The sequence below is a fragment of the Misgurnus anguillicaudatus genome, chromosome 24 (genome assembly GCF_027580225.2).
Source record: "Misgurnus anguillicaudatus chromosome 24, ASM2758022v2, whole genome shotgun sequence".
Lineage (NCBI taxonomy): Eukaryota > Metazoa > Chordata > Actinopteri > Cypriniformes > Cobitidae > Misgurnus > Misgurnus anguillicaudatus.
In genome coordinates, this window is record NC_073360.2 from 37496937 (window position 1) to 37513803 (window position 16867).

The 16867-nt window shown below is 35.9% G+C and overlaps 1 protein-coding gene across 1 annotated transcript in view; it reads left to right on the forward strand.

Annotated features, from left to right (window-relative positions):
* Positions 1–16867, forward strand: part of LOC129438575 (uncharacterized) — a 127252-nt gene that overhangs the window by 4607 nt on the left and 105778 nt on the right. Inside the window, exons 2-6 of the mRNA XM_073863397.1 lie at positions 1149–1262; positions 1563–1685; positions 8689–8802; positions 10116–10208; positions 10340–12109. Coding sequence (XP_073719498.1) covers positions 1149–1262; positions 1563–1685; positions 8689–8802; positions 10116–10208; positions 10340–12109 — 2214 coding nt within the window. The remainder of the gene's footprint in view (positions 1–1148; positions 1263–1562; positions 1686–8688; positions 8803–10115; positions 10209–10339; positions 12110–16867) is intronic.

Genomic DNA, 16867 nt, shown 5'->3' on the forward strand with positions numbered 1-16867 from the left:
AATCTTTTTTATATTTATGTTTTATAGTGATGGCAGGGTTCTGACAGTCTCTTGTTTCATGTGGAGGCTCATGCCTTGTTTATTGTGGCATGTGCCTCTGGTGTCTCGTCTCTAGTCCCCGCCCCCCTTGTTCTCCCTGTTAATTATTCATTATTAGTTCATCCCTCGCACCTGTGTTGCCCTCGTTTAGTTCCCCTATTTAATCTCATCTTGTCTCTTGTCTTGTGCTGGTTCATTGTGTTCATTGGTCTCATGTTATGCTGTTTGTCATGCTGTTCTTCAGTTTAGTTTCTAGTCTTGTTAATCAAGTTGTGTCAGTGTTTTGTATATCATGTTTTATGTAATTTTGCCCCCTTGTGGGCTTTTGTTTCATGTAATTTCATGTTTCATGTTCTTTGTTCACTTCCCGATATCGTTTGCGTTTGGGTTCATTGGACCCCAGTTCCTGACAATAGTTATTTTCAGCTTGAGAAATACAAGATGTTCTTTGTTCACTCCCCGATATCGTTTGCGTTTGGGTTCATTCGACCCCAGTTCCTGGCAATAGTTATTTTCTGTGTGAGAAATAGAAGATGTGGCATGTGAACTCAAATGTGTGGGTCTCATGGTGAATTCCTGATTGTGTAGTTGTGTTGACGTAGCTTCTTCAACACTCATGATTTATTCACCTGAATTATAGTGATTGTTTATTTGATTTTAAGTTTGTTTTGTGCCTGTGTTGTAAACAACACTGGTCCAGAAACACTTTCTGTTTCAGTTCCGTTTTCTTTATTTCACATGTAAAGAAAACATCTTAAAGATGTTTGTTTAACTTTTTTTTCAGTTCTCTATGTTCTGTTGGTTGTATTTTATCCAAACGTTTATGTAGTGTTAAAAAAAACTGAAACAGGAAGTGCTTCTGGACCAGTGTTGTTTACATCTTGCAAAATGGTCTATAAATGGCTACACAAACATGTTTGTCTTATCATTTATTTTACATAACGGATAAAACGTACTTGTGAATTTTTCTTAAGGGTTCTTATCACAGTTCTGCTAACACAGAGACAGTTTACATTTTATGTATCATCAAAAGTAAATGAAAACCTGTTTTAATACAGTAAATACAGTAAATCACTACACTATTAACTGTAATCTGTTGTGTGTTATAGTTCAGTTCATCAGAAGAGATCAGATCCAGAGCCCAGCTGTGTGTCTATGAAGAGTGACGCGTCTATGGTTCAGCTATTGTACTTCAACTCGGGAGAAAGTCAGCCTGATCTCAAGTATAACATTTATGTTAGAAATATGATTATATAGTGGGACACATTTGTGTAATGTTTAGTTAAATACAATATTGTAATATATAAATGTGTTTAGAAATATTAAAAACAAATATTCTTGTAATGACTTCCCATGACATTTACAGCACACAGAGTAAAAACATTTTATTATCATTACATAATTGTTCTCTTTTTAGTAAGTGTTTTGCTGTTTAACAGTGCATTCAGATATCAGAACTGTGCAAAAACTGTATAATTATTTATGGAATGAGAAAAATTCCACCATTATCTTTGTTGTTTAAGATCAATACATTTATCTGGACCAATCATAACAGAACCTGACAAGCTTGAGAGTCTGCCACAGGAATTTATGACACTACTGCCATTCCTTCATAAGAATCTGTCTGCAGGAATCAGATCAGATCAGTAAGTAACACTGATATAAAGTCACTGCACTGTTAAAGGGCCCATATTTCATGTCTTTTTATTGTTCAAAAAACCGCATTATTTCCCACATACTGTAAATTTTTGTAGCACATCTAAGTCCTGTCCATCTGTAACAGGTTGTTTTGTACAAAGCTCATTGTTTTGAGAAATAGCAGTATGAACCAATCGGACAGCTATCCAGTGCGTTGTGATTGGCCAAATTATGTAAATGGTAATGTGACGCACTATACCATTACACAGAGCTGAGTAGATTACTTTTGAATTGTAATTAGTTACTGATTACAAATTACATGACAAAATCTGTAGTCAGTAATATAATCTCTTAGATTACACATCGTTGGTAATGTAATCTGACTTTTGGATTACATTTAGATTACTTTCGACATCTTATTTGATTTCAAATATATAAAAAGAGGACAAATATATTCAATTCTATTTCACCAACAAGAGCCTTAAAAACTAATTTTTAAAGTGCAATGTACGGAGAATTAATACTTCACAATACTAACACTGATTTACTTCGCTATTAGTGTCAACTGATAGTAACATACTAAATAAAACAAAATCACTTGATTTTAAAACATATTTACTTAATTTTAAGTAAATAAAACAGATACATATCAAAAAACAATATTGAATATCACAAAATTCACTGTAACAACATTACTAGATCTAAAATTTCACCTTACAAATAAAACTGAAGTGTTTCTTTAAACAGCAAGTTTCTTTAAAAATGAAATGGTGTCTATACATCCAGTTACAGGCCAAAAAAAACAAATATACAATAATTCTATTTTCTTTATTATTTTTGGTTAATTTAAACTTTTTTGTGATGCCAGTAAATAATCTGGCATGGCAAGTTAAAAACTCATACTGCCATAGTGTGAATAATAAGTAATCATGTAATCCATAAAAAAGTAACAGTAGTCAGATTACAAGTATTTTAAAATGTAGTTTAATCCAATTACAAGTACTTGATTTTTGGAATCTGATTACGTAATCAAGATTACATGTAATCCGTTACTACCCACATGTTTTGAAAGATGAGCTCCAAAAGCAATAGTGAAAGCCAAGAGATAATATCGTCTTTACTACCTTATCAGTACGAGCCTGAATCTGACCCAGAAAACACAGATGGCTAAGCTGATTGATCAACTTTACCAGCGCGATGTGAGCAGAACGTAACAGATTATATTAGTAAATTAATATAGGGAATATTAAATGATGGTATGGTGCTATTTAGACAGAGTTTCCCTGAGTTTATTGTTCCCATTCACCTGCGCTCTCTGATCACTGACGTCACAGATAAAAGTGAAAGTAAATGTTTAGCGTTTATCTTCCGCCATTTTAAGTGTTTAATACGAATGTTTATGAAATTTTATCCATCTGTTTTGTGTATAGTTTATGTTAGAGCAGGAGTATTTTGAGAATGTGAATCTCGTCAGATTGTGATGAAAACATAAGACTTCCTCATTCCTTTTTTTATGTAATTGATACTTTAATCTTAAATTACAGGGGCGATGAATTTGTCGATTTTGTTGTTTTATACTGTTGTCTGATGTCTACTTATGATGTTCGCATGGTTTTTACATTCAAAAACATTAAAAGCAATAGGTAATCCACTATTTTGTAACATGGATTAGTGGCTCTCTGGAGAAAAGCTTCGTTTGAAGGGGTGGGGCGCATTGAAAACCAGGACGTAAACACCCACTGCTATGATTGGACAGCTTCATTCCCCGTCATTACATGTGGGGAAACATTAATGTGTAAAAATAGCAGCCGAACACATATATGTTTGAGCCACAAAAGATTCTGGGTGCTAAAGATGATACACATAAATGACAATACGTATAGTAAAGTAGAAACAAAAATTTAAACTCGACGTGACTACATTACCGTATACAACACAGTAAGCACGCATCAGAATCTAAACTGCGGCTGATAAATCCTTATCAATAACTTTGTATATTTCTATTGTGCTTGTGAGGTTGCTTTTACATTCATTTATACCACGGGTCTGTTGAATGCTGCATTCTGATTGGCTGAGAAATGTTCTATGGGTGTTGATTATTTTTCTGTAAACCGCACACCTAACTTGTCAAATGTCTTAAAAATAGGCACCAGAGCAATGTTTGCGGTAACCGTGGTATAAGCGGAATAATTGACTCCGGTCCTTTGAATTATTTGAAAATAATGCACACCTGCGGTGTAACAGCACTCCGCTTCTCGTCGTGCCGCATTACCACCATGGTGTGCATTATTTTCTTATAATTCAATGGCCCGTCGTCAATTATTCCTTATGTAATGTTACATACCACAGTTATATGATAAAAAAACTTTGTTGAGTGTTTGACCGTTCAAACGCAACTTGCCACAGTAAGCGTGCATCAAAATCTAAATTGCGGCTGATAAATCCTTCTTTATCAATAACTTTGTATATTTCTATTGTTATATTACAGTCGTATTGTTAAGTGTTGTACCTTTATTAATCGTTTAATGTTTTAAGTAAATTAAAACAGTCAAACATACGTGTTTAGACACGGATGTTACAACAGGACATATCAAGCGACCTCTTCTAACAAAGCAATAGTGAAACGCAGTAACTTAAATAAAGTTAAATGTTTAACTTACTGTGTATACTGCTGTGTCATTGTTGTCAGATTCAATATTAGTGGTGCTTTTAATCACAGTCTCTCTGCAAATCCAGCATTGACTTCTGAATCCGTGGTACACAAAGTAAACAAACTTTATACACGCATTCCTAATGTTATGTTCTGAGCCTCCGTTATCCAGCGTCTGTGTTCTTCCCATAGGCGGTTCTTCCACAACCGAAAATGCGTTTCCATGGTTACTCTATCATACGAATCACCGCGTCAAAATAAAAGTCTTTCAGAATTTTTTTATTTAAAAGTCATTTTGGTTACATTTGGGAATCTTTAAAGACATGTTTACTAATTGTTGAGACACAAAAAACGAAGCTGTGGGCGGGGCTACAAAAGTGGTCGTTGTATTTGGGTTCAGGGAGGTGCTTCAATTCTACTTTGATGTCATATTTCTCTGAATTCCACACTCGGCTGTAATACTGGCTTGGTGCCAAAAACTGTTATATTTCAGTAGCACGCACGTTTTCAGTTCTGAAATTTGCAGGATGTTTATTTAAAGGAAAAGTCTACCCTTTTGCCATGTTAAACTATGTTATTACCTCAACTTAGACGAATTAATACATATCTATCTTTTATCAATGTGTGCACTGTACAGCGCGTCGTGAATGTGTTAGCATTTAGCCTAGCCCCATTCATTCCTATGGTACCAAACAGGGAAGCCACCAAACACTTTCATGTTTTCCCTATTTAAAGACTGTTACATAATGAGTTATACCAGTAAGTATGGTGCCACAAAATAAAACTTTTTTTGGTACCATAGGAATGAATGGGGCTAGGCTACATGCTAACACATTCACAACACGCTGTACAGTGCACGCATTGAAAAAAGATAGGTATGTATTAATTTGTCTAGGTTGAGGTAATAACATAGTTTAATATGGCAAATGGGTAGACTATTCCTTTAAGTATGATGACCTCTTATATAACAAATTATCAAATTAAAATTGAGTATTTGATTCACCGCTCCTTTAAGTGTTATTTATCGTCAGTTTCATGCTTTCTGTGATTCCTGAAAAGTCGAAACATTATTTATGTTATTTCCTCAATCAATGTGAGTCAGAGCTCTCAAGTTTTATTTAAAGTTTGTAGTGAGATTTCATCTGTTAGGGAGGTTTGTGTTTGTGCAGCTGCCAATTGGCCCCAGTTCAATTTTACCCATTGTTCATAATTGACCAGCACAAATAGAAATTATAATATTTGGTGAGTATGATAAAAGACAGACAAATTCAAATTGTTTAATATATTTTAATAATAATATATCCAAATAAAAATAAAATCTGGCCCCAAACGAGCCACCTGAACAGCGCTGCTTAACATTACGGATTGCAGAACTTGCCATCAGCGTGGATTTTAAACTGTGTGTGTGAGAGAGAAAGAGAGAGAGCAGTATAACAGTACACATTTGATGGCAATAATAATGCAATAAACCTCATTTCATTAATTTTTAGGAAGTCTACTTTCATTAGTTTCAGGTAAGCTAAAGCTTCTGGTTGCAAAGTTTGTGGTGGCAGCCATAAAGTCGGCAGAACACGAATAGTTGTCAGGGCTCTGCCACGAGATTCTTTTTATATATTTATGTTTTATAGTGATGGCAGGGTTCTGACAGTCTCTTGTTTCATGTGGAGGCTCATGCCTTGTTTATTGTGGCATGTGCCTCTGGTGTCTCGTCTCTAGTCCCCGCCCCCCTTGTTCTCCCTGTTAATTATTCATTATTAGTTCATCCCTCGCACCTGTGTTGCCCTCGTTTAGTTCCCCTATTTAATCTCCTCTTGTCTCTTGTCTTGTGCTGGTTCATTGTGTTCATTCGTCTCATGTTATGCTGTTTGTCAGGCTGTTCTTCAGTTTAGTTTCTAGTCTTGTTAATCAAGTTGTGTCAGTGTTTTGTATGTTTTATGTAGTTTTGCCCCCTCGTGGGCTTTTGTTTCATGTAATTTCATGTTTCATGTTCTTTGTTCACTTCCCGATATCATTTGCGTTTGGGTTCATTGGACCCCAGTTCCTGACACTAGTTATTTTCAGCTTGAGAAATACAAGATGTTCTTTGTTCACTCCCCGATATCGTTTGCGTTTGGGTTCATTGGACCCCAGTTCCTGACAATAGTTATTTTCAGCGTGAAAAAATACAAGATGTTCTTTGTTTACTCCCCGAAATCGTTTGCGTTTGAGTTCATTCGACCCCAGGGGCCCGTTTTTCGTACGTCGCTTAATACATCCGAGATCAAATGAGACATCCGAGAAGTTTAGATCTGGCTAATTATAATCTCGCTTATTTGGTTCTTCATCTTGATATCTTTACTATGCTTGTCAAAGATTGAAATTAATGATTGTAATTAAAATTGGATGCTCCTAAAGTACTTTAAGTCTCTTTTCAAAAACAGTTAAATGCTATTTTGTCTGTTTGTAACAGCAACTTAAAAAGCAGAATAAAAAAACACAGGTGGTGGACATCTTCATGTGATGTGCTGGCAGGAGTGATGTCTCTAAACTGATTGATTGTGCAGATCATCTCTGGAGCAGTTGCTCTTTCTTAAACCCACAGCCAATGCAACAATTTAATTCCTGATAAATAAAATTTTAATTGTAGTGTATTATAAGGTAGTGTTTTCCTCTCTTTTGTGCAGTTGTAGATAATACACCAACACTTTTAGCAGTCTCCAAGAATGTAGTAAATAAAGTATGATGTGCAGTAAGGGAATGGTAATGTTATTCTACATCAAAATATTATAAAATGCAACCGTTTCTGATAGCAATGCCAGTAAAGAAATCCTCTCAGATGGTTGTCCTTTAGAGAAACTATATGCAAGTGGTTAAATAAGTTTACTTCAATTGCATTATTCTTAACTGATTTCTGACTATATTAGCAGTATTCCACGTTAACTGAAAGTCCTGCATCTGCTGAGTCTGCACAGAAAAGTGTAGTAAAGAAGATAAAGATATGTGAAAATATGTGCAAAAAACTTATTTGGTTATTTTGGTCATTTTTGTCACAGAACAGGGACAGGGTAACATATTTGTAGACGTTTTAAAGATAGAACAGATAGAAATTACTAAACGAAAACCCTTTCATGCATGACATTGTAAGCTACTTGACAATCTAAAGATAAAACTAAAATAGGAGATTAGTTTATTCAAATGAAAATTATTTCACACTGAGTAATAGTCTTTATTGTACATAACATCTATTAGTGCTGGATATGATTAATTGCTGTTTTTATAAAGGAAAATTTAAATAAACTTAAAATAAATGTGGTCATAAGCATGTTTGTCTTGTCATTTGTTTAAGAATAATAATCAAAACACCTGTTACACAAAAACAAGTCGCACAAGTACAGAAAAAATATATTTGTTATATTATAATTTTTTTAAATAACATCGCTAAAAGATTTAATTAATATATCCTTTTTATTACGTGTTGAATTTGAAAAGCTCTTTATATTAATCATGCATCTTACGCAGATTGTGCTTGTATAATGGAGAATGCGCGACTGCGTCAGACTTTCCGTATCACATCCGCTTAAAAAGGTACAAACTAATCTTGTTTACATGAAATAAGCCTGCTCCCAAGCAGGTTTGAGCTTACGGACCTGTTGCTATGACAGCAAGTTTAGAATGAGCTTCGAAGAACCAAATAATCCAAGATCATGCCAAATCATCAACAATCAAATCCAGCTAACTGAGTTAGCGACGTACAAAGAACGGGCCCCAGTTCCTGACACTAGTTAGTTTCAGCGTGAGAAATACAAGATGTGGCGTGTGAACTGAAATGTGTGGGTCTCACGGTGAATTCCTGATTGTGTAGTTGTGTTGACGTAGCTTCTTCAACACTCATGATTTATTCACCTGAATAATAGTGATTGTTTATTTGATTTTAAGTTTGTTTTGTGCCGTGTTGTAAACAACACTGGTCCAGAAACACTTTCTGTTTCAGTTCCGTTTTCTTTATTTCACATGTAAAGAAAACATCTTAAAGATGTTTGTTTAACTTTTTTTTTCAGTTCTCTATGTTCTGTTGGTTGTATTTTATCCAAATGTTTATGTAGTGTTAAAAAAACTGAAACAGGAAGTGCTTCTGGACCAGTGTTGTTTACATCTTGCAAAATGGTCTATAAATGACTACACAAACATGTTTGTCTTATCATTTATTTTACATAACGGATAAAACGTACTTGTGAATTTTTCTTAAGGGTTCTTATCACAGTTCTGCTAACACAGAGACAGTTTACATTTTATGTGTCATCAAAAGTAAATGAAAACCTGTTTTAATACAGTAAATACAGTAAATCACTACACTATTAACTGTAATCTGTTGTGTGTTATAGTTCAGTTCATCAGAAGAGATCAGATCCAGAGCCCAGCTGTGTGTCTATGAAGAGTGACGCGTCTATGGTTCAGCTATTGTACTTCAACTCGGGAGATAATCAGCCTGATCTCAAGTATAACATTTATGTTAGAAATATGATTATATAGTGGGACACATTTGTGTAATGTTTAGTTAAATACACTATTGTAATATATAAATGTGTTTAGAAATATTAAAAACAAATGAAGAGTTTGGTTCCAAAACGCGATAAACGCCATTTTTGAAAAAAATGAGTTACTGCCAAAATCAGTATTATATCAGGTCAGTAGTTAAAAGTAAATTCTTAATTTTACGCAAAATCCAATATCCGCCGTGTTATTCTGTCATCTTTTCTCCCTTTTTTCCCAAAATGCGATAAACGCCACTCCTCCTTTTTTACAGAACGCAATAAATCCATTTCTGATATTACAGCCCACCAGTCACGCAATGTAAACAAACAATGGCGGACGCGCTGAGTCCATGGAGTCCTAGTTTTCCTCATCTACTTTGTACTTTGTGACAAACAAACAAAACAAAATAATACTTTAATTGCATCGCTAAACCTGTGATGGTTTTCTGTGATGGGAAAGAAACGTAAGCCATCAGCATCTAATATTTTCCCTGAGAGGCACTCGGGAGACGGGTGCTTGTTCTCCCGACAGCAAGCTTCTCATGCTAACACATTGACCCCAGAGGATCTTATGAAAAACTTTACATAATTTTACTCAAAGTCAACGAAAATCGAGCAGGACCAAAAACATTTTACAGCTGATCTCTGTGAAAGACGTTAAGCGAGTACGTCAAGTAGCCGCAATGACAGTGATCTTAATATGACAAAGTAAGTGTTTTGATTAATGACATTAATGTTTATATTTTTAATTAGTGTGTACAACTAGTCAACTAAATGAATATAACATGGCAAAGATGAATGCACATTTATATAGGCTATTGATTCAATAGATTTATAGCATTTTGAATAAAAACTTGTCATGGATTTATTGCATTTTGTGGAAAAAATTATCCGTTTTTATAATAAATCTTTGAAAATCAACTTATGGATTTGAATTTTTTATGTTTTTATAACCTAAAGATGCTATGTGAAAGTTTGTAACAGAAAATAGTTGTTTTCATCTTGTCACTTTCTTGGTATAGAAAACACGTTTTTACCAAAATTTGTCAAAATGGATTTATTGCGTTTTGGAACCAAACTCTTCAAATATTCTTGCAATGACTTGCCATGACATTTACAGCACACAGAGTAAAAACATTTTATTATCATTACATAATTGTTCTCTCTTTAGTAAGTGTTTTGCTGTTTAACAGTGCATTCAGATATCAGAACTGTGCAAAAACTGTATAATTATTTATGGAATGAGAAAAAATCCACCATTATCTTTGTTGTTTAAGATCAATCCATTTAGCTGGAGCAATCATAACAGAACCTGACAAGCCTGAGAGTCTGCCACAGGACTTCAGTGATAAAATAGACCCTGGATTCAGGTAATTTGTAGGATTTTTAGGTGATGCAGTGGTTATCACATGGGCCATATGATGCAGAAAACAAACATTGCATTTAGTTCTTTACACTGTCTTCTCTCATTAGAGAAATTATCTTGTATTTTTATTTATAGCCATGAGTCTGAAGTCCTCAACACATTTAGATCAAATCTAAGTAAACGATGTCAGTGTTTGTATGAGGGAACATCAAAGCAGAGAAACCCAACACTACTGAATGAGATCTACACAGAGCTCTACATCAGAGAGAGAGAAAGTGGAGAGATCAGTAATGAACATGAGGTGAGACAGATTGAGACACAATCCAGAAGAACAACAACAGAGGAGACACCAATCAAATGTAATGACATCTTTAAACCTTTACCTGAACAACACAAACACATCAGAAGTGTGCTGACAAAGGGAGTCGCTGGCATTGGAAAAACAGTCTCTGTACAGAAGTTCATTCTGGACTGGGCTGAAGAGAAAGACAATCAGGACGTCCACCTCATATTTCCACTTCCTTTCAGAGAGATCAATTTGATGAAGGACAAAACACTCAGTCTTTTAGATCTTCTTCATCTTTTCTTCCCAGAGATAAAAGAAATGGAAATCTTCAGTGATGAATATAAAGTGTTGTTCATCTTTGATGGTTTGGATGAGTGTCGTCTGTCTCTGGATTTTCACAGCAGTGTGAGGTTGTGTGATGTAAATGAATCAACCTCAGTGGACGTGATGCTGACAAACCTCATCAAGGGGAATCTGTTTCCCTCTTCTCTCATCTGGATCACCTCCAGACCAGCAGCAGCTGATCTCATCCCCTCTGAGTGTGTTGATCGAGTCACAGAGGTACGAGGCTTCAGTGATCCACAGAAGGAGAAATACTTCAGGAAGAAAATCAGACATAAGAGTTTGGCCAAGAAAATCATCTCACACCTGAAGTCATCCAGGAGTCTCTACATCATGTGTCACATCCCAGTGTTCTGCTGGATTTCAGTCACTGTTCTAGAGAGAATATTGAGGGAAGCAAAGAGTCAAGAGATCCCCAAGACTCTCACACAAATGTACACACACTTCTTGATCATTCAGACAAACATGAAACATCAGAAGACTATAAAGAACTATAAGAAGATTAAAGACATGATCTTTAAACTGGGTAAACTGGCTTTTGAGCAGCTTATGAAAGGCAATGTGATCTTCTATGATGAAGACCTGAGAGAGTGTGGCATTGATGTAGCAAAAGCATCAGTTTACTCAGGATTGTGTACTCAGATCTTTAGAGAGGAGTTTGGTTTGTGTCAGGGGAAAGTTTACAGCTTTGCTCATCTTACCATTCAAGAACATCTTGCAGCTCTGTATGTGCACCTCTTCTTTATAAACGACAGCATTAATGTGTTTGATGAAATTAGCAAACCCAATTGGATGAGGAGAGACCAGTTAACATTAACTTACCTGCATCAGAGAGCTGTTGATGCAGCTTTAGAAAGTGAAAATGGACATCTGGATCTTTTTCTTTGTTTCCTTTTGGGTCTCTCAGTGGAGTCCAATCAGAATCTCCTACATCATCATCTACAAACAGGAACCCTCTCCTACAAAAAAGAAGAAACAGTTGTATATATCCAGATGAGGATCTGGTCTGATTCTTCTCTAGAGAAATCAATCAATCTCTTTCACTGTCTGTTTGAACTGGGAGATCTTTCACACATAGAGGAAATTCAACAATATCTTAAATCTGGCAAAATAAATCAAGTGAACCTCTCCCCTTCACAGTGGTCAGCATTAGTTTTTTTGTTGCTGACCTCTGAACAAAACATGAATGAGTTTAATCTGAATGAATTTATTACACTACTGCCTACAGCTCAGCCATTCATTCATAAGAATCTGTCTGCAGGAATCAGATCAGATCAGTAAGTAACACTGAGATACAATCACTACACTCTTAAAACATTATAAAGAAATATCATAATGTTCTATATTTTCACAAAACTTTAAAATCACATTTTGTAAATATATAAAAACAGTTGTGCTCATAAGTTCACATGCCCTGGCCAAATGTATGATTTCTTGGCCATTTATCAGAGAAGTAAATTATGTTTATGCGTGGTTAGTAAAAATAAAAAATTTAAGTTGACAAACAAAGGCCAAGGAACACATACAAATTTTTTTATTGGATCTGAGGTGGCAATTTGGGGTAATGGGGGTAATATAAAATGTATATTTTGCGAAAATTACAGTGTTTTTCACCCTTGCATGCATTTAAACCTGTTGTTGGGGACTACTTAACATTATTAGGAAGCTTAGAAGTTTCATCTGAGTGGCACTTCAGTCAAAGAACTTTTTTTATACTCCTGTCATTAACATAATGCAGCAGACACACTCACTTTACTGTTTGTTTTATTAATTCCTAATCCTGCCCAATTAAAACATAAACATTGCAAATAACACCAGAAGTTACAATTAAATATCATACATAAGTAACAATTAGATACTTACATATCCTAAAAATTTATCTTGTGTTAATGATACGTTGTAAGGCAAAACAGTAGAATCACGCACATCCAAATTAAATACTGGTGCAGGATCCAATAAATTATGTAACGTTAAGTAACAAAAGAAAGATCCGCACACCAAGAAGCTCCCCTTTACATAAGGGCTTTTCACACTGCACTTAACCCTGGGTTATCTTCGTTGTAAACCCTGCTTTTAACCCTGGGTTAAGGATCGTTTCACACTTGTAATTTAGAAGCAGGGTTATCCCTGAAATTAACCCAGGGTTATGAAACCCTGCTTGAAAGCAGGTTTAGCACCGCTTTTGTGGGGTTAACCCCGCATGCAGTGTGAAATGAAGCAGGGTTAGAATGTTATGACCCTAATAAAACACAGCTGAAGTAGCTATTAATCAAGGTGTTCAGGGTTGCTTGATAATTACAGACAGGTTTGTTGGAGCTGGGCTGGCGACTCCTGACCCAGGGTTTAGGAATGCACAGTGTGAAACAGGGTTCTGACAGTACAATGTTTGTGTGGGAATACGTGGTCTTTATTGACTATACTAGACCATGTATTTCCTGTGTCTCATCACTTTTTACCCGCTCCCTTACCTGTGATCATTGTCACCTGTTCCCCTCGTTATTTTGTCCCTATTTAACCCTCTGGGGTCCGACCATTTTGGGACACTGTCAGAGGTTCTGACATGCTCTTACATTTAGTCTTTTTTCAGTTGCTTTAAAACATAATAATGGCAAGTGTCTCATACCACTGCATTCAGCACAAACTGGGCTAAAATATTATATGAGCTACATGTATGTACATGTTTGTATTTTTGAGAGAAAAATTTTATTTTAAAAAAGCTAATTTTTTAAGTCACTGATATAAGTCCACAAAACCCATACTAAACATGTTTTAACAAGACTTTCCTAAACAGAATCTAGTAGTCTAGAGTTTTTTCTTAAAATGATGTGAAAATCATCCTGCCTACTTATTCACATAAAACAATATATTGATTTAGAAATTGTAAGACACTTTTTGTTTAGAGGGGCCGTATGCGAGAAGGATTGATTGACAGGTAGCAAACAAAGAGTCGAATAATGAGCTGCATAATGAGGCAGGAATGTTGGGAACTACAGTAAAGAATGTGAGGACAAATGTATACATGTTTGTTTGAGGTTTATTAAGAAGTTAACAATATAATCAAAATAGAAATGAAGGTCAGTAGGACATTTTCAGTTTATTTGGAAACAAACTCTATTCAAAAACTTAACTTATATAAGAAACTGATACACAACAGAGCTGTAAACTTCATGTGGCTCATGTTACCATATAACTTTATGTCCAAAAGGTGTTTTTCCACTTCATAGTTTTGTACTGATGAGAGAGATGCAGACCTCTAAGAGAGTTATAAACAGCTGATAGCATAAATTGTCCACAGAAATACCCTTACTTATATAACTGATGGGTAAATATTGCTGATAGTACATTCATATAAACTATCATGTACATAAACTAAATTTAGAACATCTCAGATAAACATCTGCAGTGATTAGTTATATAAAAAGCTGTTTTCAGATGACTGTTTACAGATGCCCATCCCCTTATTGTCTAGCTTCTGTTTTAAACGCGTTTCTGTAAGCGTGTATGAACTTTAAAAACACATCGCATATGGCGTCCACGTGCGCGAACTCGTGTCTCCGTGTAACGTGGCGCTCATAAAAATGGTGTCGCGTGTAAAGCGCAATGTATGGAATTACCTTGCATGTAAACAATATGGAATAATTTTACAGCAAATCCCGCAGTGCAGCATTACTCAAAGTTGCCATGATAGATACGAAAGTGAATAACTGTGTCTAACACTGTAAAACATGTAAAAGATACATGTTGATTTCCATGTCAACAGCGGGTACCGCCTGTGGGCGTGACCGAATTAAAGATAATGAAGTCAGCCAGGAAAAACGGTACTCTCTTTACTTCAATGCAGATTATATAAACAGGCATTATTTGTTTTCGATTATAATAAGCTTGTTTAAAATAGACATCTCAGGCTTTCTTTGGATATGTGTATCATGCTTGTGTGACGAGTATTAGCAGAGTTTCAATCGATTTTTGTAACGTGTTTTGAGAGACCGCTGGCGGAGACAGAAATGTCTGGATGCACACCCTGTTTATTTTCTTTATTTGACAAACACACAAAGATCTGTTGTTATTGTGAATGAACACATATTAAAGAAGACCCTTTACCGTTTCAAATAATGTCAAACATGTAAGTGTATGATTATTAATGATGGAGTATTTTAAGTTGATTCTGCCATGATAAGGAAAAAACACGTCAAAACGTGGCGCCGCGTTTTTGGACCCCAGGGGGTTAAAGTCCTTGTGCTCTTTGTTCTGTCTGTGATCATACTGTGTTATCCTGATCTGTTTGCTGTCTGTTTCAATATTGAGTAAGCCAAGTTTATTGTTTGTTGTTTGTGTTTAGTCAGTCAAGTCTAGTTTAATGTCATATAGTCTAGGGTTCATCCAGTCCTGTGTATATTGTCTTGTTTTACCCCCTCGTGGGTTTTTGTTTTCTTGTTTTGTCCAATAAACTGTTCAGTGTTCTATCCGTGTCTGCGCCTGGGTTCATCTGTCTTGCAATTCATGACAGATAATATGCTTTGGAATGTATGTTTTCCAAAGAAAAACACGGATAAAATACAAATACTTGAAAAATACTTTTAAGTAGAAAGTAAAACCTCTGCTTGATAGTGACCCTAGCAACTTATCAACCCACCTGTGGTCTGTGGATGTCAATTTACTTGTCCTTTCGGTGTTTTTTGTCAGTCTGTAAAACGATAGCTCCGAATTCTTGTTAATCTGTTAGTACAGTCTATCGCACAACAGCTTTTCCCATTTCAACGCGTTTTCGCCGATGTCACGCTGTACTCAAATGGTGCCACTCAGTGGGAGTAACCGCAGTCCCTCTCCCCGACGGTGACGTCATGTGCACACCCTCTATAGACCCTTTTACAGTTGGTAAACAATAGGTGTGTTCGAGATCATCCGGTCCTGCGCAGACCAATTGGCGAGGTTTGCCGCTTGCAGTCGAGGGAGGAACTGAAGACGGAGCCGTCAAGCCGGACACCTGCTGCTTGCTGTAGTGACGTGTCCGACGTGTTTCCTTGTTTTTAATCGCAAATGAATTGAATTAGATGCTGAATTTAATAAAAACAAACCTTTTAATAAACGTTGCAACCAGAAACATTTTATATCGAATATTTTAATTGCTGCTTATGCTGTATACCTGAAAATAACAGGAAACAAGCCTATATTATAAAAATACCAATAGAGTTTGTTATTTTCATTTTTATTTTACTACACAACACAATATAACATATTTATGCATATTTATGTGTTTTTTCCTGTTTTAAAACCTGAATTTATAATGTTTATTAGTGGAACTAAAGGTTGGATTAAACTTGAAACGCACGTGATCGTTGTCATCAGTGAGGCGACCAATCACGTAAAGCTGTTACGTCATCATAACTCCGTGCAGCCGCTCTGGAGAGGTTGTGCGGGCTGAGCTAGCCGGCTACTCTCGAAACGCTCTTGCGGTACTTAAAAACCATATGACACAGTCACGTGCCTACAGCGCCAGCTGAAGTCTGACAAAATTACTAACCGGAATGCACTGCTTCAAGTCAGCCGCCAATCGGTCTGTGCAGCGCCGCATGAAGTCGAACACACCTATTGTGACGTATTTGTGTGGGCGGGGCTTAGCTGGAGGCAAAAAGAGCCGCAGAGGCAATGTTGACAAGCTTAAGATAGCACGTTTTAGGAGGGATTTATTAAACATGGATGCAGAAGCAGTTTTGGAAGTGTCCGAATATGTACAGTCACTGATTCAGCGGACCGTGACAGCTATTTTTGTAAATTAACTCTTGCGATTTTAACCAGGTTTTAGATATTTCCTAGACAACATATGAATTACTTTAAGGTGGTTTGGGTAATTTTGTCTAGGCTTATTGTCTTATGTGACCTATCGCTGGGCTAACTATGATTAGCAATGTGGATTATTTTAAGAGACCATTTCTCTAACGATGGCACACACATCTATCGCTGTATGTTTGTTTAACATTTAAGCTAAACAATAGCGCGGTTGGCGACTTTTCACCTATAAAACAGAAACTTGCTGA